The 20,908-nt window shown below is 41.2% G+C and overlaps 1 protein-coding gene across 2 annotated transcripts; it reads left to right on the top strand.

Annotated features, from left to right (window-relative positions):
• The first annotated feature begins 245 nt into the window (after positions 1 to 245).
• taf4a (TAF4A RNA polymerase II, TATA box binding protein (TBP)-associated factor) lies at positions 246 to 12,974 on the top strand. Of its 2 annotated transcripts, XM_060857640.1 has the most exons (16): positions 246 to 542; positions 667 to 1,516; positions 3,927 to 4,054; positions 5,134 to 5,244; positions 6,376 to 6,468; positions 6,844 to 6,969; positions 7,490 to 7,579; positions 7,716 to 7,991; positions 8,382 to 8,523; positions 8,727 to 8,835; positions 9,579 to 9,748; positions 10,651 to 10,781; positions 10,970 to 11,095; positions 11,511 to 11,567; positions 11,673 to 11,792; positions 12,008 to 12,974. In XM_060857640.1, the coding sequence occupies exons 2-16, from the start codon at positions 796 to 798 to the stop codon at positions 12,173 to 12,175; spliced, it is 2,568 nt and encodes an 855-aa protein (XP_060713623.1). In that variant the 5' UTR covers positions 246 to 542; positions 667 to 795; the 3' UTR covers positions 12,176 to 12,974. The 2 variants fall into 2 exon arrangements, with proteins under 2 accessions (XP_060713623.1, XP_060713624.1); XM_060857641.1 differs by having other exon boundaries at positions 246 to 1,516; positions 6,847 to 6,969.
• Positions 12,975 to 20,908: the final 7,934 nt, after the last annotated feature.

Below are 20,908 nucleotides of genomic sequence, written 5' to 3'. Positions count from 1 at the left end.
AAACTACTGCATTCACCCAAACGAAGAAGACGTACGCGAACTTGACGTGTTTTTCTACGTTTCCGAAGGCCTATTTGTCGATGACAGTTCGCGCTGTAAGATTCGCGACCGCTCTCGAATAGAATCAACTGACTGGTTTTTTTTTGTTTTTTTTTTTCCCCCTCCACACGTCCCGCCTCCGACGCAGGCCAACGCCCAATCGCGAAGCGCATTCACGGATACGTAATGACGTTTCCGCTGCCGCGCGCATGCGCAGTTTCATTTCGTCCAGAGCTCCTCACGGTTCACATCGAAGATGGCGGCAGGCTTCGACCTGCTGGTGGAGGATTCTCTAATTAAAAGAGTGGGCAAGAAACTTTTTAGCGATATTGCAGGTAGTGCCAGAAACAAGCGCAGCAAATTTTATTGCGTTAACTCCGACGGAAGAGCACGGGCAGTTGTAAAGAACAATGCTAACTACGGAATAGGAGGGAATGCAACTAGCTAACGTTAACATTTGAGAGCAAAGAAGCTATAGGCTACGGGACTTGTTTTTAAAGCAGGTAATCTTACCGTGTTAAACTGCGCTACATATTCAATAGATTTGTTCAGCACAAGAGTTAAAGCGATAAGGGCGCTCTGTAGAGTCTCCTCTCACTCTTCACACGTTTGTTTACTACTTCACAGACGTACAGGAGGGAAAAGAGGACGCTTTTTCAGTCCCGGCTGTTAGCTGTGGATGCGAATTAAAACACGGATTAAAACACAGAGACTTCAGCGCTGCACGGTGAACGCGATCCGGTGTGTCTGAATGCTATGGTAACTACTTTGCCTGGCCACGAAGTCAAGCTCGGGACGTCAACAGTACAAACTTTGGACGGAGGCGATGCGATGGATCCGCGTTCAGAAAGCACCACAGTGTCGAGCGGCTCGTCGACCGATCCAGCCGCTTCCGCTACCGTTAACGTTACCGTGCCGGTGGTCAACAACGGGCCCGGTATAGCGAAAGGACTTGTGACTGCACCTTCTACTTCAAACACGGTGATCCAGGCGTCTTTCGTGAGCGCGCCGAGCGTGAACGTGTCGAGCGCATCAGGCGGAACCGCCGCCGCCACCATCAGGCCATCTATGCAACCCGCGACTTTAACCATTAACGGGAATAACAGTAACGTGCTGACAGCTGCGTCCAGTGTAGCTACGGTCACGGGAACCACGCCGCTCACAAACGCCCCACCTCCTGTCAACGTGAACGCGAGTCCGGTGGTGTCAATCAAAGCCGAGTCACCGCAGACCGTGATCCAAAGCGCGGCCCATAGCGGATCTCCACAGGTTTCCCCCGGGGCAGCCAAAGGCGCTGGGCTGATGCATGCGACGACGGCGGTGAGAGGCGGAGCCCCGGTGACAGGAGGCGGGGCGCCGGTGGCCGCAGCCGCGGCGGGCGGCGTGAGGACCATCGCGCCGCAACAGGTGCTCGCGCCCCGCCTCCCACAGAGCACTCCGGGACAGCCGAGCATCCACAACATCCAACTTCCTCCAGGTACTCAAACATGTCCAAACCTGCTGTTTAATCTGAGCCAGCCCGAGCTGTCAGGCTGTACATCTTAGTTAAAACTCATGTTACGTCCTGCAGTGTCAGAGCTTCCCAGTCCTGCTTCTCTAGAACCCCATGTGGGGCACATTATGGTTTTCCTCCTCTAACTTTATCACTTTAGTTGTTGTGGTAATCCACTTAGTCGAGGATTAGTAAATTAGGGAACGATAACGTGCCAGACAAGAGGAACTCCAGGACCAGGCAAGGGAACCTGTGACTCATGTGATGAAGAACTTTTGCAAGGAGTAAATACAGGAAACAGTCGTCCTTTTTGAGTCACTTGGGCAAATGGTATCATGTTCTGCTGCACATACACTGTTTCTGAACATCATGTGAGGTTCATCCTGGGAATCACGTGTCCTCTGGGGGACATGACTTGGACATTTTAAAAGTGACATTATAATAGTGCACTATATCCGACAGTATCTATAACAAAGAGAGTTCTATGAATCTTTTAAATTTACACACAGTGATGGAATTCAAACCCATCTTTAACATTCTCAGTCTGTTTATTCCAAACATCAGTAACTCCAAAACAAGTCAGCCTGTAAATAACCTCAACTTCGACCTCGTGAATTCTGTATGCGGCAGGGCGAGGACTAAATCTTTCATAAAATCACTGCATTGGGGTGAAATATATTTCACAGTTAAACGTGTCTTTGGCTGATATAGTGAATAATTTTTACAAGCGCTCAGGATGTAAAAATCAGTTTTTGGATCGAGTTCCCTTTCTAAACGTTATTGAAACCATAGTTGTCAGGGACTTACTGTTTAGCTGGAACAATATACACCTCACTATCATAATACATATCATGTATCCCGAAAGCCTCTTATTTAACACTGAATAATGTATACAGATATGAAAGTATTATTGGGTAACTAAAGGTGTTATTTAATATTCAAAAGCTTTTATATGTACATGAGAAAACACCAAACATCCAATAGGACAATAAAGGATCAAGGTCATTTCACCTGTGACTGAAAGCCAACTGAAAGTATTCTGTGGCGTGAGCGCTTTACTTATGTGCAACGCTGTCTTGTTTCATTTGATTCGGCACAATAAGCAGTGGCATGTGAAAGCGCTCTGTCTTGTCTCGACTGCACTGTGAAAGCCCCTGTGCTCCCTCGCTGAGAGTTTTAATAACAGAGTTGGCATTGAGTAAGTATTTACAAATGCTTAACTCATAGAAAAAGCTCCCTGAAACCAGGCTATTCTCATTAACAAAGCGTAGGAGATGTTTTTGTTTTTTCTTGGCCAGGCGTTTTTTACATGATGAGAAACACCGCCTGATCACTGGACCATGACCAGGGAAGGTGCCATAAATAAGGTCATACCGAGTACTTTAGAACCTGCACAGTAAATCTGCACAAGATGAAAATGTAGTCTAAAAATATTATGGTTATTAAGGCATCATAGTTTTAAATGAACATTAAAAATAAATTCCACAATCCAGTGGTGAAAGTGAAAGGAAGTCTTTACTGTGACCGGTCAAACGTCTGTTTACACAGCCTTTTGTGTTGTTCTTTATGTTTAAGTAATGATTCTGGAGGACCTCGATAAGCAACATCTGTGTAAATCAGAGAGAGAAGACTCTCTTACTGGGCATCTTGCCGAACACTACGCACAGAGAGTGACTAAAAGGTCATGTATTGAAAAAGTCATTGGTAAGGTAGACATACTTTGTCACTAAGAGTGACACCGTAACAACTTTATCACTACCGTATGATGTTGGATGCAGCAGCAGCGCCGAGGGATCTGTCGTCTGTCGGGTTTTGGTCAGGACAGATTTTCACACAGGGCCATCTGGGCTCTTTTGTCAACAGCTTCTGTCCGAAACCCGGAGCTACGCTAGTTCATCGAGAGACATGATCATCAAGTGAATGAGGTCCAGCAATAGTGTACAGGCCACCAACTGCGCTCTGTGCGGGGGCAGCGTGTTCTGATGGCATAGTGGCCAGAATTGAGAGTACATCAATTTCCATCATCGCGTTTCTTCCCAGTTAGCACAGTTGAAAATGTGGCTGTTTTATTTTTTGATCAAACATTATGAGAGACGTCGGAACTCGTTTGGCACATAATGAGCAGCTGGGCTGAGTGTTGAGAAAAGCTTTTCACAGCCAAACCAGAGCTGTCATTTGTTCTCTCCGACAAGCAGTTTCATTCATTTTACATTTACATATACTTGGCACAACATTTTATCCAAAGTGACACAGAGTAAGTAGATACTGCGACTGTTAAAGGAGCTGACAGGAGTCGTAGATGATTAATTTAGCTGTAAATATTGTTAGCGCTTCAGGCTGTGAGTTATCCTTTTTATTTGGTTTTAAGGCTGTGTGTATGTGTGTTGTTTTTCAGGTATGGTGCTGGTGAGAAGTGAAGCTGGGCAGTTGCTCATGATCCCCCAGCAGGTGTTGGCTCACATGCAGGCCACACGCGCTGCCACTCCTGCCAGCACCACGCCCGGGCAGGTCACCTCCACGCAGGTACTCCGCCACAGCATCACACACGCACACTACTGAGTGTCTCATGAGTCGATCGAGAAACGTATCACAGTCCAGTATTGCAGTTTTCCTTTATCACTCGTACAACTTTGCACTCACTTTAGGTGACGACCGTAGCAGATTATCCAGTGTTTCTAACTTCTGATTTTTATCTTGTATGTTCATTAAAATCAAAGTGAGCAACCCTGTTTTAAAACACAATGAATATAAACAGAAAGAGTCGCGTTATAGGAGAACGATAATGCTGTTACCACCTACTATATTTCCACCAAAACCAGGTGTGCCTCCCTTTCTGCTCGTTTAAAGTCAATAAGACAAAAAAAGCAGTTTGTCATTGTACTGAGAGAATGTAAAGAATTTCCTGTGTTGGAAAACACAGCCGTCACAGATGATTCTCGTCGGAATCTCCATACAAACATGCTAAACATCTCTTTACAGAAATCTGCCATACACAGCAACAATCGTGCATTGGAACATGCGACTAAATAGAAGCCCAAGATTTGAATAACAGCTGGAACTAATGTTAGAGACTCTGAAAAACAGATCATCAGCCCATCACACCAATCAGGATTGAGAATTCAACAGTGCAGTGGTTTAAGTTTCAACATGTTGCATCAGGAAGCTCCTTCCCTGCGACCCCTGTATCTACCAGAGCCTCACCTTTTAAACGAGGGCACATCAGATTTCAAACAGTTCTGTCTTCTTGCATTATCTGGTAGACATTTAATATAGAATCCTAATTACGTTTGTGCTCATAATTCAAGTAAGAACATTTTTGATAAAGATTTTTTTTCAGTATAGCACATCTTTGACAGGTCCTGTTCGAGAAAGAGAAGAAATGGAGAGCAGCTCCTGATTAAATCATGACCATGACCATGATGGTGTTGCTTCTGCTACCAGTCCGCTATAAGAAATGTGACACGATAATGCGTAATAAGTAACTCTGGAAGCTTAAAAGTGATCGCTTTAGTCTAGTGTGAAAATAATAATAAAGTATTTTCCGAATGTTGATTTCAAGTGAAATGTGTTGATTTCGACTTCACCGTTTTTTTTCTCTGCAGACTGTTGGTGCTCCCATCATGGCCAGACCAGTGACTACAACCATCATCAAACAGGGCTCACCAACAACCAGTAGCACCACTGCACCCACACTGCAAAGGCCACTCATGCAGGTAGCATGCGCACACACACACACACACAGCTTTTAACAGCCAAATAAAGCACGTCACACCATTACACTGTAACTCTTCCCAAAATATCTAACTCGTGAACCAGAACATATCCTTCAGTGTAATTAGCGAGCTCTCTGGGATTTTACCAGTTTTAAAAAATATTGAATAGTATTTATATTGTCACAGTGATCGATTTTTTTTTTTTATACTAATGCAACATTTAATGGGCTTTAGGAAAGCATCGGAGTCCAGTCACTGTAACAGCAGAAAGAATGATTTAATGATATGGTCTTGGGGCACGGCTGTGAGATTTATTCAACATTCGCACTTGTGCTCAAACAAAACTAGTGTTTGAGAAAGGAGGGCTCGTGTATTTAACCCTAGCAAACTCTGAAGCCTGTGTTAAACCTGAGACAGACATAGAGCACCAAATGTTACTTTACATTAGTTGCCTAAATTTTAATCAACACCCCATTAGTTACTGAACTGAAAAGTTCTAAACTAGTGACATGAATGAATGAATGCATGCTAATAGCTTTTAACCTTTTAATTCATAACCATTAGTGATTAGTTCATGGCTGTGTGGTCTATTTTATTGTGGAGCTTCTTTTGAAGCTGAAGTTGCAATACACTTGATGCTTATTTTGAATTTGACACAGGCAAAATTAACGTATGCTGCTCTGTCCAGCTGTTGCTATTTAAACATCTTATTATTTGTGCCATCACTATTCTAATCAGACCAGAGATGCTACATGTATATAATGGAAAACCCTTAAACTCTGTGGGAACGGTTCACTTTTCTGAGCAAACGTATTTACTTCTGTAGTTAGTCTGTAATCTGATGAGCTGCCTTCAGCTAAATAATGAACATGAACACACGTGATTGGATCCACAGCATCAGAATATCCTGAAGAAGCCGAATGAATTAATTAATGTTTACAAAAACCGGTCTTTGAAATATGACCATGTCTAGTTAAAAAAAAGAAAAAAGGATTATTTTGCTTTCTATACAGACCAATACTTGGACCTCCCCCTGCTTTCATTGGAAAATTTTTTATTCGGAATCTAAGATAAGATAAGAGTTAAATGCTGAATCCCATTTTCTTTCTTGTCTTTGTCTGAATTTCTCAGCCGCAATCGGTGGGCTCTGTGTTGGCAGTGCAACCGGGCACCGCCCAGAGGATGGTAACTCCCACTACGGGGACCAGCGTCACCTCGGCAACGGTGAGAACCTGGGCGTGAACGCCCCTAAACAACATAGTGTCAGGAGTTTTATCACGGACAGGCATGTTTACATCTGCACATGTTTATATACTCCTGGATATTTATATGCAATAAGTAGTTCCTTATTTTCTTTCTTTTTTCTTTTTTTATTGCTTTCTGTGCAAAGATTATTTTGGCATATTGCACTTGTGACAAGCACAGCTGGTGAATGCAAGGTGTTTTCCATGTTGTTTTAATATCCCCTACACAAAAAGCACCTTAAAACCCCAGAAATATGGAACTAGTATGGTTTTAATTGGGACGTAATCTCCTCTGATTTACTTAAGTATTGTAATTAAGATTATGCTGCGTCTGACTTGTTTTGTACTCTGAAAGCAGGAGACGATGGAAAATGTGAAGAAGTGTAAGAACTTCTTATCCACGCTGATCAAGCTGGCCACCAGCGCGAAGCAGTCATCGCAAACGGCTGCTAACGTAAAAGACCTGGTTAAAAACTTGCTGGTGAGTATGTGACCTCGGTTGGCTGTGTTTGTGTTCATCTAGATATTGATATAGATATTTAGATTAGGCTGAAATGTGGCCGCACTTTTCCTATGCTGCACTAGTTAAAGGCATTAATATAGACCAAGGAAAAGATGACCTCACATCACATAAAAAGACAAAGTCTGGAAAGTCTCTCAGTATTTGTAACCCGATTAATTTGGATGGTCGATAGTTAATTAGGACAGTTGGTGGTTTATGAGCTGCACCTTTGCTCGGTTTCATCACTTTACACAGGTGTGTGTTCCTTATTCTGAAAAGGTTGTCTTATCCATGCACACCTAATTAATTCACCTGACGCACTTTACGCAACAACACGTCACTTGTAAAAAATAAAAAGAAAAAAAGCTGGCTACTTCTAAACTTAAAATCTGTTAGACTTACAGGTTGGAATGCAACCTCACTCAAGTGGAAGTGACGCTTATATAGAAGTGTGTTTACCAGTCATTAAATTAATTCTCATCACTGTTTGTGTTTGCAGGAAGGGACGATTGAAGCCGAGGACTTCACCAGCAGGTTATACAAGGAGCTTAACTCTTCACCCCAGCCTTATCTCGTGCCTTTCCTAAAGGTGAACTGAAACTCAGATTCCCACGAGACTTAGTCTTATAAGAGAGCAAATAAAATCATATTTGTAGGCATAAATTATTAAATAATTGATTAAATTGCCTTTTCTTTTCAACTTAATTGTTTGTGTGTTTCCGCAGAGGAGTCTTCCTGCACTGAGAAAACTCACGCCGGACTCCCTGGCCTTCATTCAGCAGAGCCAAGGCCTGCAGCCCACCAAACCTGCAGCCAGTGTGGTGCTGACCAACACTACGATGGCTATTGCTGCCACTGTTGCTACTGCAACTCCTGCTGCATCTGTACCTTCTGCGACCACTTCAATTTCCGCAGGCACCGCAGCATCCGTCGCAGCCGCCACGGTCTCGCGCACGCTTACCCAGCCCGCTCTCGCCACAACCAGCCAGAGTGCCTCACTGGTAATGCACTACAGTCCAGCTTATCTAAAATTGCAGTAAAAACACGTTGTGAAATGAAGGTTTGTGGCACCTTGGAGACAAACCGTCACATTTTTAGAACTTCTGAAAGCAAATTCTGGTTCTGGGCTATTCGTTATTTTACTCATGATTGCCTGGCGGAGAAGTAGGTTTAACAACGTACGTTTTTGACCCACACATGATGCACAACCAGTATTGTGCAATGTAAGAAAACTTGTATCAAAAGGTTATAATCATGTGATCATTCATTACTATATGACATGTGGGATACGATGCGATATGTGGCACATTATGCTAGCTACAAATCTGTTCCCATGTAACATTGGCTGGATTGGCCTGAGTTAAAACATTGCGTGTTGTGTGTTTGTGCAGGTGTTGCAGTCTCCGCAGCAGAGTGCGATCGTGAAGTCCCCCCAGGTTACTCTGGCAACTCCAATGGTAACTCTCAGGGGTCAGCCGCATAGCCGCATTGTAGTTGCGCAACCTCAAGTGCAGGTCAAGCAGCTTAACACAGGTGTGTGAATGTGTTTTCTGTGTTGCGGATCTTTTGACCTGTAAATCCATTTTAAGGGCCCAAATTTCTTGTAGCAAAACTTTTAGTTTATGTTTGCGTGTGTAATGTTGTAGAAGGCTTTAAACTGACAGTGCTGCTCAAAAAATATGTCATGTGAGATAGGAACTATAATGAAGTAAACTCCAGTTTTTCCTCCTATGCAGTGGCTGTAAAGCCCGGGATGGTGAGTGGAGCGAAGGTCTCTCCCAGCACTGTGGCTCTGAATGCAGCTCAGAAGAATAAGCTGAAGGATGCCTCCGGGGGGACGTTCAAGTTAGTGTGTGTGTGTGTGTGTGTGCACGTGCATATATGTGGTCGGTCTAGTACATCATAAATCACAAGCAGGTTGTGTGGAAACTTAGTTGAACATATACAATGCATCCAATTTGAAAAGCTGATTTGAGTTGTATTAGTAACTTAAAAAAAGCTTTTAATAAATTTCAGCGGTTTAATGTTTTATCTAAAGAGGATTTTATTAAGTCAATATCCCGTGCTGGTGTGTGTTCAGAGATTTAACAGAGCAATAACTAAAGGAAATGTTGAGCAAACAGGACATTCAAATTTACCTGAAATTAAAAAATAATATTGTTCGTAATAAATCGTATCATCTGAGTAGATTTTTGAATTAGTTTTTGGCCTCTAATGATAATACAGTTGCTATTGCTGTCAAAACCTTGTATTCAAATGAGTGTTAAACAAATTTTCACTGATGTAATGTTTATTCAAACCATCTGATATTCAAATATATAATTAACATCCAATGTATCCGATTTGTATTTGAGCAGCATTATTTATTAGTTCCTGTTTGCTTCTTATTCAGTGTGCTCACCAATACCACTCTGAATATATACTTTGTTAGTTCAATTAATATTATAAACACTGTTAGATTTACCAATAATATCAATTGTAGACAGTGGAGTGTAGACAGTAATTGTAGTGGTCACTACAAGTAAAACATTTGACCATTCAAATTTATTTTGCATTGGAATACATAAGGGGTGTGTGTGTGTGTGTAGGGATGACGACGATATCAATGACGTAGCCTCCATGGCCGGCGTGAATCTGTCGGAGGAGAGCGCACGGATCCTGGCCACCAACTCTGAGTTAGTGGGGGCAGTGACTCGCTCGTGCAAGGATGAAGCCTTTCTTTTCTCAGCCGCACTTCAGCGCAGGATACTGGACATCGGTCTGTCTCAAATTTCCAGTGTCCCGTGTGAAAGTAAAAGCTATTCAAATAGTCAGCATTAACAATTTTTGTCATTTGGGGTATTTATAATTTCCCTTATTTCGCAGTGATGTCACCTTTATCCCAGAAGCCAAAGTTTGCATGAAGTTTAAAAAAAAAAGTGTGTGTGTATATGTATATATATATATATATATATATATATATATATATATATATATATATATATATATATATATATATAAAATTCTACAGTTGAGGTGTATTTAATTTGAAGCTCTTTCTGGTTAGTAGACAAGCATAGGATAGCTGTCCCAACTCCAAAAGGACACCCGATCTGTCATTTTAATAGGTTTCTTACATTCTTGCACTCCAAAGAGATCGTATCTACTCACATTTGTAGATCTAACAAAAGTACATTTTAACATGTTATTTCCGCCTGTGAGACCATCTTATGAAGGGAATAAAATATAGACTTCCTGTTATAACCAGTGACTATAACCAGTGACTGGGTGGTGTGATGAAGCAGAGTTACTTCCACCCATCCCTCTGAAGTTGATCATTTTCCTATAGCCACAGATCCTGAAGTCTTTACTGTTGTTGTTGAACGTTTGCAAAACAACTAATCCTGTCCTGTTGTCTTGTAAATTATAACAGCTATAAATTGTATATTCCCTCCCATGGTTTGAATGCAGGTTTTTAATGTTAAAGAGAAAACAGAAAAGCCCTCTCAGACATCCAAGTGTGTGATTGGGTTTTATAGAGACTGTACATATTACAACGGGTGCGTTTTCGGTGCATTTTATAATACAGTGTAAAGTGTTTCGCTTTTGGTGAACACACATACTCAACAAGTTAGGTTAAACAAGCTGGAGAAAAAAGCTGACTGTGTAACTCGTGTGCAGGTAAACGGTTTGGAGTGACGGATCTGGGCTCTGAGGTGGTGAACCTGGTGTCTCACGCTACTCAGCAGAGACTCCAGAACCTTCTAGAAAAGGTCACAGTCATTGCACAGCAAAAGAACATGAACTATAAGGTGTGTATTAAAGTGCGTTGTGTGTACATGTTCATGTTTTCACTAGCGAACAGCTGTAGTTTGGCTGTCGTTGCTGTCGGGTACATACACCGGGTACATGCTAAGAATTGTGTGTATGAAAATGCAGCTGTATTTGTTTGCAGTTTCCTTCATTAATCTGTCTATTTGCATGGCCATGTGCTGCACAGGAGGACGCCCGGTTTGAGCAGGTGACTGATGTTCGCGCACAGTTGAAGTTCTTCGAGCAGTTGGACCAGCTGGAGAAACAGAGGAAGGAAGAACAAGAGAGGGAAATTCTAATGAAGGCAGCCAAGGTAAAACACACAGTTTTATACTAGAGCAACAGATGTGCTACTTTATAACACACTAGCAATTTAGTTACGCACACTGACTAGCCTGTTTATTCAGTACATCTTTGTTGTGTCTGTGTATCTGGAGTCATTAGCAATTTAATCAGGTACACACTCTATAACTGCACTTTTTCTGTATAGGCTTACTGACTACGGTCTGTAACCTGAGCAGATTTTAAAAATTCAATGTATTTCATTTTGTCTTTGCAAGTGCTGATGAATATTTGGTGTGTAGCACCACCTACTGGTCATTTAGTGTCATAATTGTTTTTAACCATACCAGTGGAAGTTGTGGTTTACATGGTTTGATTTATTATCAGCAGATGTGTGTGTGTGTGTGTGTCATTTCACTCCTGCTGATTGTTTTGCTGTTTTGCAGTCTCGGTCTCGGCAGGAGGACCCAGAGCAGTTGCGGTTGAAGCAGAAGGCCAAAGAGGTGCGTTGATTTTGACCTCTTCTACACTTGCTCTTTGGTTTGTTGATAGCAAGATAGCAGGATATCTCAAGCTGATGATGAACTTGTTTTGTGTGTGTATAACAGATGCAGCAGCAGGAACTTGCTCAGATAAGACAGAGAGATGCCAACTTGACAGCACTGGCTGCTATTGGACCCAGGAAAAAGAGGAAACTTGACTCACCTGCTCTTGGCACTGATGCAGAGGTACAGGATCTCGCTTTTTTTTCTTTTTGTTCTGTAAGTTTTTGGCTGGCTTTAAAAAAAAAGACAAGGAGGTTATTCATGAACATGCTCAATTGGAATGCAACAGAAGACTAAGTGCTGTGTTCAGTACTGAACAACACAAAGTAACCGTGTGAAACACTACAGAGACTTTTTAATAATTAGAATTTAACCTGTGCGTGTCTTTGTTCACTCAGGGTTCCGGGTCTTCGGCGAGCTCGTCTGTGGGTTTGAGTGGTGGCGCATCACGGCAGTTCACCCGTCAACGCATCACGCGTGTAAACCTCAGGGATCTGCTCTTCTGCCTAGAGAACGAGAGAGAAAGCAGCCGCTCGCAGCTGCTCTACCGGGCTCTGCTCAAATAGCAGCTCAATTAGTGCTTACATGAACCTCTGAATACGGAGTAGTGCAAACACAGCAGCATAATTACAGTGCGGCGCTCAGGTCGCACCTCCATTTGAGAGCAGTGCTCAGATAGAAGGTGGAGTGGAGAGCACTACAGAGCAGCCTGATTACAGAGCAGAGTTCAGACAGCAGCTGCTCTGTCGAGCTGATGGGCTCCGTTTCAAACAGCAGCGTCTCTGATGAATGCAGCTCAGACCGTCAGCAGCTCCACCGGATGCTGCTTTAACAGTGAATCCTCTACTGTGCACAGCTCGAGTAGCGGAAACCGAACAGCAGTGCTGCTCACATAGCAACCTGGATCTACTGCTCCGTCTCGCGTCCAGCTGTCGTCGTCTTTCTCCTTCCTGTGTGTCATCTTATCTTTGTCTTTCTTTCTCATGCCCTCTTTGTATCGATTTCACTCTCCTCCTTTGTTTCTTCTACACTCTTTGCTAACTTAGTCATTCAGACACCCACACAATTTCTCGAAGTCTCCTACTCCTGTCCTCCTCTTTCCCACCTCACTCTGTTTCATGTTTTTAACTTCCCTGTGCTCTTGATTTTATTCTAATGAAAATGTGTCTAAAGAAATTTGCAGTTATATATCCAATGTTTTTCTTAGAGGGTGGCTTTGTAATGTGCAAATTATCGATGTAAAAAAGAAAAAAAAAGAAAAGAAAAAAAAAAAGAGAATACACAATGAAACTGCCCATTCATTTTGTATTTGTGTTTTTATAAAAGAGGTTTTAAGAAATAAAAAACAAGAATGTTTCTATAAAACACTTGTTTGTGGATGATCTTCCTATACAGCAACAAAGTTGTGATATATCCTTATTGTGAAAATGGGATTTTTCAGTCATTTGGTGGTCCACATAATAACAATAAGAAAACTAGTGCATTTTTTTAGTAGTGACAAATTTACAGGCTCTCCTTCTGTCATTTCAGAGATGGTTTTCTGCCTCTCAGTAATTATGTACAGCTTTACGGTTTAAAGACAAAAAAATGGTATTTTTTGCAAGCCTAGTATTGATGCATTTATTGATCACTTTTGTACATTGCTCTGGAAAAGGTTGTCTGCCTAATGCTCTCACTCACTTTCTACCACTTATCCGAACTACCTCGGGTCACGGGGAGCCTGTGCCTATCTCAGGCGTCATCGGGCATCAAGGCAGGATACACCCTGGACGGAGTGCCAACCCATCGCAGGGCACACACTCTCATACACTACAGACAATTTTCCAGAGATGCCAATCAACCTACCATACATGTCTTTGGACCGGAGGAGGAAACCGGAAATCCCCGAGGCACGGGGAGAACATGCAAACTCCACACACAAGGCGGAGGCAGGAATCGAACCCCCAACCCTGGAGGTGTGAGGCGAAAGTGCTAACCACTAAGCCACCGTGCCCCACCTGCCTAATGCTGTAAATGTATGATAGAACCAAGGAAAGATCATTACTACTACTGCAAGCAACTGATTAATAATAAATAGGAATATTCTCATGAGATTTTGAATAGCAACAGGGAACAAAACCACTGTCTTCTTAATCATATCTACCGGTATTGAGATATAAAATCTTTCTTGCTGTAAGTGTGGTCCTTGCTTTTTAAAAGCCCTGCAGTCGTTTTCCTCCATCATAGCAGTGGGTGTGTCATGTTATGTTAACGGTGTGCTGACAAAATGTGCCTCATTGAGTGCTTTTCTACACGAAGCTGTTAACAGAGACCATTGTATGGTGAATATTAATAATAATAATTAAAAGTACATATTTTTGTTGATTTATTTTATTTTAGTATTATACTGATTTAATAAAAGCATGAGATAATAACAAACGCACACACTGCTCACCACAAACTGGACTACAAGCAGGTCATTGTACATCATACGTTCTGGCAGAAAGTAAAACATCTCCAAACTGAAGTTGGATATGTTCAGTTAACGTTTCTGAAAGAATAAGGAAACTTATTATGAGTAATTATTATGCTGTAGCTGAGACGTGAGATATATTTATAGTGTAGCATTGAATTGACTAAACTTGTGAGTGGCATCCAGTCAGTGGTGTGCGTGAGATGAGGCCGACTCTGTGAGAATCCTGAGGCATCTAGAGATCTACCAGGAGATGCCAAGAGGAGATGCCAACTCCATGTGATCTTTTGCATCAATACAACATTTGTCAGACTGTATATTTATAATCACACCCTCCAGTGTCACCCATATGAGGATGAGGTTCCCCTTTGAGTCTGGTTCTTCTAAAGGTTTCTTCCTTCTATTCAAGGGAGTTTTTCCTCCCCACAGTCACCTGAGTCACCTCAGACTTGCTAATTGGGGATAAATACACATTTAAATATATCTAATATCTAATAGTTAACAAAAACTGGAAAAAAGTGTTCCGGTCCAGTGTTTAGTTATTATTTTTTTAAACACATAGCAAGGATTTATGAAGGCTTTAAACAGGGATGACACATGCCTATTATGGTTTGAAGCTTTCATAGTAAAAGCTTTGGACTAGACAAGTTGAACAAGCCAAAACTCTCACAGCTCTCCTGTAGCAGAGCGGGTATTGAACTTTGTTCCTTTGTTGCCTGTATTGTCGGTTCAAATCTGGCTTTAGTCAGATTCATTTTTCAAGGGTTCTGGTATAGGGTTTGGGCTTGAGGTTGGGTTTGAAACCAGGCAAAAGTCTAAAATGGCAGCACTATCAGTGTTCTTTCATAGTACAGTGACTAGAGTAACACTCTCTTATGGTATAACACCCTGGGTCAAATCCAGGTTCAGTTAGTTTTCTTCTACTAATCAGAACCATTTTTAAAAAACGTACAGTATATTGGTAAAAGGCTGATACAAGGCTAAAGTCCAACATGCACAAATCTTTCAGAGTCAACCGGTTAGAGTAATGTTCTCTCATGGTGTATATCTCATTTTGTAGCTCCAACTTCCTTATTTTATGTGTTCTGGTACCCACCCTTTAAGTGTTCTGGTACCCACCTGCTAAACCCTGAGTGTAGTTGAAACAAGACAAAAGTCTAACAAAAGCCAAGCCAACCGTATCTTTCCAGTAGCATTCTGGATAGAGTAATGCTCCTTTAAGGTCTGTGTTGTTGGTTCAAATCTCACCTCAGGAATATTCCTTATTGTTTTTTTTTTTCAAGTAGATTGGTAGAAGGTTGACATACGAAACACAGCAGCACTTTTCCATAGCATTGTCGATAGATTAACATACTTTTACTGTATAGACTGTAGGTTCAAACTAGCTTTAGCCTAAAAAGGAACCTTTTTTTTTAACCATCCTATAACAAGATTCACAAAAAACAGATGCAACTGCTACTACAATGTTTCCATAGCACAGTGGTTAGAGTAATGTGGTTGTGTGTTGTAGGCTCAAGTCTGATCTTAGTCACTTTTTAACCAGATGAGAAACTCAAAACCTTTTTAAAGTATTCGGGTACAAGGTTAAGACAATGCAAACCATATATAGAATCACAGTTCAATTGTCCCTTCTCTGTAGCCTAGTGGTTAGAGTAATGTCTCTGCATGTCACACAGCATGGGTTCAAACCTTGCTTTAGTTTATGTCACTCTAATGCGCTGAATGAAAAAGAGAAATGTATTTTAGGAACAGTACAGAGGCATGAGAGCTGTGGTACAATCAGGTGAAATTCGCCTCTGATGTTAGAGATTGTTGGTTCAAAACTCAGCTCAAAAATACAACCGGTGAGCAAGTGAACTGTGTGGGGCGGTCAGTGGGTCGGCAACAAAGCGTGCACTGTGTGGGGCGGTCAGTGGGTTGGCAACAAAGTGTGCACTGTGTGGCGGTCAGTGGGTCGGCAACAAAGCATGCACAGTGTGGGGCGGTCAGTGGGCCGGCAACAAAGCATGCACAGTGTGGGGCGGTCAGTGGGCCAGCAACAGAGCAGAGGCGTGCACAGTGTGGGGCGGTCAGTGGGCCGGCAACAGAGCAGAGGCGTGCACAGTGTGGGGTGGTCAGTGGGCCGGCAACAGAGCAGAGGCGTGCACAGTGTGGGCCGGCAACAGAGCAGAGGCGTGCACAGTGTGGGGCGGTCAGTGGGCCGGCAACAGAGCAGAATCGTGCACAGTGTGGGGCGGTCAGTGGGCCGGCAACAGAGCAGAGGCGTGCACAGTGTGGGGCGGTCAGCGGACCGGCAACAGAACAGAGGCGTGCACAGTGTGGGGCGGTCAGCGGACCGGCAACAGAACAGAGGCGTGCACAGTGTGGGGCGGTCAGTGGACCGGCAACAGAACAGAGGCGTGCACAGTGTGGGGCGGCAACAGAGCAGAGGCGTGCACAGTGTGGGGCGGTCAGTGGACCGGCAACAGAGCAGGGGCGGTCAGTGGGCCAGCAACAGAGCAGAGGCGGTCAGTGTGCTGGCAGGTAATAGAGCAGAGGTGGGCACTGTGTGGGGTGGTCAGTGGGCCAGAGAATGAAAGCTATGGACTAAAGACAAAAGTTTAGAAAGCCTAACTTCTTGTCATACTTCCCACTCTCTTGAGACCCCCCCCTCCTTCTTCCTCATGCACCGCTCTACCTCCACCCCACCAGGCTTTGTCACTCTGGCTTACCATCATCATCCAGCCTCTCTTATTAATTCACACATCTAGTGTGAGTCTTGAACCCATGACCATTCACACAAGAGGCAAAGCTTTTACCACTGCACCACCAAAGTCCTGCACAAATACCTTCTTTTTTTTGGGGGCTTATCTTTTGACCACAGAGTTGAATAAAAAAAAATTAAAAATCAAATCCAACAACCAGTGTGCTTCACACAACCAAACAATCAACTCAAACTAGAATCAAACCCAAAAGCTCTTACAAGCTCCTGAGTAAATGAAACTCTGAGAAAAGATGATGATGTTTTAGACGCTTCACACACAGTCACACTGAACACACCAACCAAACAGGACACTATCGTAAAGCATCCCAGAACAATGATCAGCGGTAGACGTTCAAGTGAGTGACACATCGATCATCAGCTAAGATCTTTACTTGATAATGCATCCACCTGCAACATGAAGGGAGAAAATGTGTGACATCATCATAGGTTTACACAAACAAACACAGTGTAACCCTTACCTATGATAAAAGTTAGTTTATTTAATTAAATCACTAAATAAATTCCCAGGGCCCTGAAGGCGGGCTGTAAACTAGCTGTTTTTTAAAGGAGAGTGGATTTTATTTGTTTCAGTGATTGAACATTGCATCAGTTTATGAATCTTTAGTCTTTATGTGAACAGCAATAAGACAAATACAGCACTTCAGTATACCTCTGACCAAGTGAGAAAACACTGAGGAAAAGTAAAAGGATATAGAAATGTAAGGCATTTTATTTGTGAGCTTCAAATTCTTAAAGAAAAAGGAGAAAATCATGAAAAGTATTGAAGTCAGATGTTAATTAACCAGACGATTGTAACCTGTCCAATTTAAAGCCTGACGTTTTAACACATGGATTAGAGCTCAATGCTAAAAGAAACAAAACAAAACAAACCAAAACAAAACAAAAACAAAAACGTATCTACAAAGGAACAGCAGTGTACATGCAGTAGAGGTTGGACGATGTAACGCTAAGGTCGATATCTCAGCCGATATTTAACATTTCTAATCATAAATCTTGTAAAAACACCCACTGAACGTAAAAGTGAGGGTCTGACGGACGTAATGTTACACACAACAACAGTCCGTCGGGAAACAAACTCTTAATCAAACAGTACCGTGAGATGTCACATCCGCAGCCCAGAGGCATTGATGGTGTTCTAGAAACTAACAGAAACAAATGTGAAAACATTTCTACCTAAAAAACTATAAATAAATAAAAAAAACAGATTTTTTTTAATTAAATAAATGTTATCGAGAACTTGCTACTGGATTAAATTACCACTAATTATTTATGAGTTTGGAAAATCGAATAATAATAATAATAATAATAATAATAATAATAATAATAATAATAATAATACATTTTTAAACTAAACTTGTAACAATTTTCTTTCCTACTAGACGGTAGAAAGCCTTCACAGAGCCAACACCAGGGGGAAATACAAGGTGCAATGTATTTTATTATTTTTTAGTATTTCATATTTGTATGTTTTAATGGACAGAAGAGGAATCTGAAGGTAAAAATAAAGCTTGTACAAATGTCAAATGATTTTTTTTAGAGCTCTTCAGAGAACTTTATAGATATAAAATGCACAATAAATGTTAATTTAGTTTCAGCAGATTTCTCTGTTTTGTTTACTATAATTAAGCTTGTGTTATGTTAACCTCATAAAGACTGCTGCCTAAATATTGGCATCAGCCATTTCAATAAACCCTCATCGGTCACCACAAATAAACAGATGTTCCCTTACCAGCCTCTCTTCTTTCTCTCTTTAGGATTTATCAGATTACATCCTGATGTTTGATCAGGTTACATCCAGATGTTTTATCAAGATCTCTCGTTTCATTTATTTAATATTGCCAAGAGAATATAAGATAACTGCCATTATTTACTTTAAATTTTAGACTTGACAATGCTATAGATGGAAACAATGATCATTTATATAAAATAAATAAAATTGGGTCAACATCACGTGTATGCTTGGCATGTAGAGAAATAATCTATCAGTGGGTTAGATCAAAGTAATCGGTCAAAGTAAAGAATGAAACACTGTCCCAGAAATGAGTGGGTGGGGATTGAACAATACATTTTAATGATTGTGTCTGTGAACTCTTCTGAAATTTGTAAAAAGTTGACTGTGCAGATTGTGATTCACACCTCAAGTGAAATTTGTTTTACAAGACACAAGTGTAAAATTTCTGTAACTGAATATGGATAATAAAACTACAATTCCAGCCCTGCACTCAACTTCACTACATTCACACCTGGAACAGGAAAACCAACTACCACAAAAAGATCAGTCCTCTTACCTTGAAAAGTTTTTCCTTTTCCTCAGGTTGCTCTTCTTCAAAAGTGGTGGGAGTCACAAGCATAAATTAGAGGCTGAGAGCTCGGGAGCTGCAGCTCAGTACAGTGAAAAAGCCACAAACCCTGCAGGAGCACAGGCTCTAGCTTCAGCCTTCACATACCCAGTGATCACAGAGACCTCTGCTGGTCTGGAAGTACCTAACTGATGCCTCCTCATAACAGACACCGACTTTCCCACTGCCCTGTCATATATCACACACACTAGAACACCTATCAGAAAACATGAATACAGTCACTGATCATCCATGTAAGAATTCGTGTGAATTCAGTTAGTACTGTGTCCTGCTAGATGTTGGTTTTCAGAGTTCAGGGTTTGCTCTGAGGGATGTGTGGAAGGTAGAATAGAGGGACAGACTATATTATATAATTTGTTAACAGATACTATGTCGTTAATCTTGATCAATGATCGTTTTCATGTTTTGTGATATTTTGTTTTTCCAGACTTTGTTCTTCAGAAAAATCCTCCAGGTTCTGCACATTCTTTGGTTTTCCAACATCTTCTGTATATTTCATTACTTTCTAACAGTGGCTGTATGATTTTAAGATTCATCTCAAAAACAACTTTAAGACTCATCTCCTAATAAAATATTACAAAAAGTGGGAAAATTCACGGATGCTGAAGGCAATACCAAATATATAATTATACAGATAGTGTTCCAGTACAGGGATTTTACTGCATCAGCATCAGATCTTATCAAGCATTCTTTTGTTTTGTTTGCAAGACCCAATAATCCCTTCACTTGGCTGTATGAATGATCTCTCATTGTTTTATAAAACAGTCTGTTTAATGGTGGTGAGAAAATGTGTAGAATGCAGTCAGAATTAAAATGCGAAACTATATATTTTGCTATAATTCTAATACTTTGCACATTATACAAACTATTAGAATTACTCAATACTGATTCAGAAACCTTGTTATTATTAGTACAAAGCTGAGTGGTGATGATATTATGAGTGATACCGCACACAGCCGCTAGATGGCGCCACTAGCTCACACAGTGCTGTTTTTGGCGAGCCATGCATGAAAATGTCTTTGAAATTAGTATTTGTTCAAGACTATTTCGCGATTTCAGTATTTATACAGTTCATAATGCTGCCTTAATGGATATCATACTGAAAACTGATAGCTATTTTTGATGGATTACACATTTCATTTCCCCAAAAATTGTCTGGATTTTCTTTTCTTCGATTGTATCCGACACTGAACGAGCTGTTGGCGCCATCTAGCGGCTGTATGCGGGAAAACCTCAGCACCTCATCTATTTAAATAACTTTTATTCTCGCTCTGTTGGCTATAGATACAGAGAACTTGAAACACAAAACATGTTTGCAGTGTGTGTCATGATTTCAGTGAATCACTATTGATGTTTAAAGTAAAGAAAGGAGGTCATTTGTTTATCATTCTTAATATTAGCATCAGCCAGTTTTGTAAATAAAGTATTAGCCTATTTTAATTAATAGATAGATAGATAGATAGAAATTTATTGTTATTGTATGGTACAGGAACACAGCAACGAAATGCAGTTTGGCATCTACCAGAAGTGCAAATAGACAAGTGCAGATACACATGTAGCATATGTACAGTATGTAATATATATAGATGTGCAGCATGTATTATATATAGGTATATATGTACAGCATGTGATATATATATATTATATATGTGTGTGTGTGTGTGTGTGTGTAAACATATGTACAACATGTAATATATATCATATGTAAACATATGAAACAGAA

The sequence above is a fragment of the Tachysurus vachellii genome, chromosome 22, assembly GCF_030014155.1.
Source record: "Tachysurus vachellii isolate PV-2020 chromosome 22, HZAU_Pvac_v1, whole genome shotgun sequence".
Classification (NCBI taxonomy): domain Eukaryota; kingdom Metazoa; phylum Chordata; class Actinopteri; order Siluriformes; family Bagridae; genus Tachysurus; species Tachysurus vachellii.
This window is presented reverse-complemented; position numbering and strand designations above follow the sequence as displayed.

Excerpts from the sequence above, each read along its gene's own strand:
- taf4a (XM_060857640.1), top strand. The coding sequence starts at position 796 with ATGGTAACTACTTTGCCTGGCCACGAAGTCAAGCTCGGGACGTCAACA. Across the intron at positions 6,970-7,489 it reads ACCTGGTTAAAAACTTGCTG|GAAGGGACGATTGAAGCCGA; the intron begins GTGAGTATGTGA and ends TTGTGTTTGCAG. Across the intron at positions 11,568-11,672 it reads TGAAGCAGAAGGCCAAAGAG|ATGCAGCAGCAGGAACTTGC; the intron begins GTGCGTTGATTT and ends TGTGTATAACAG.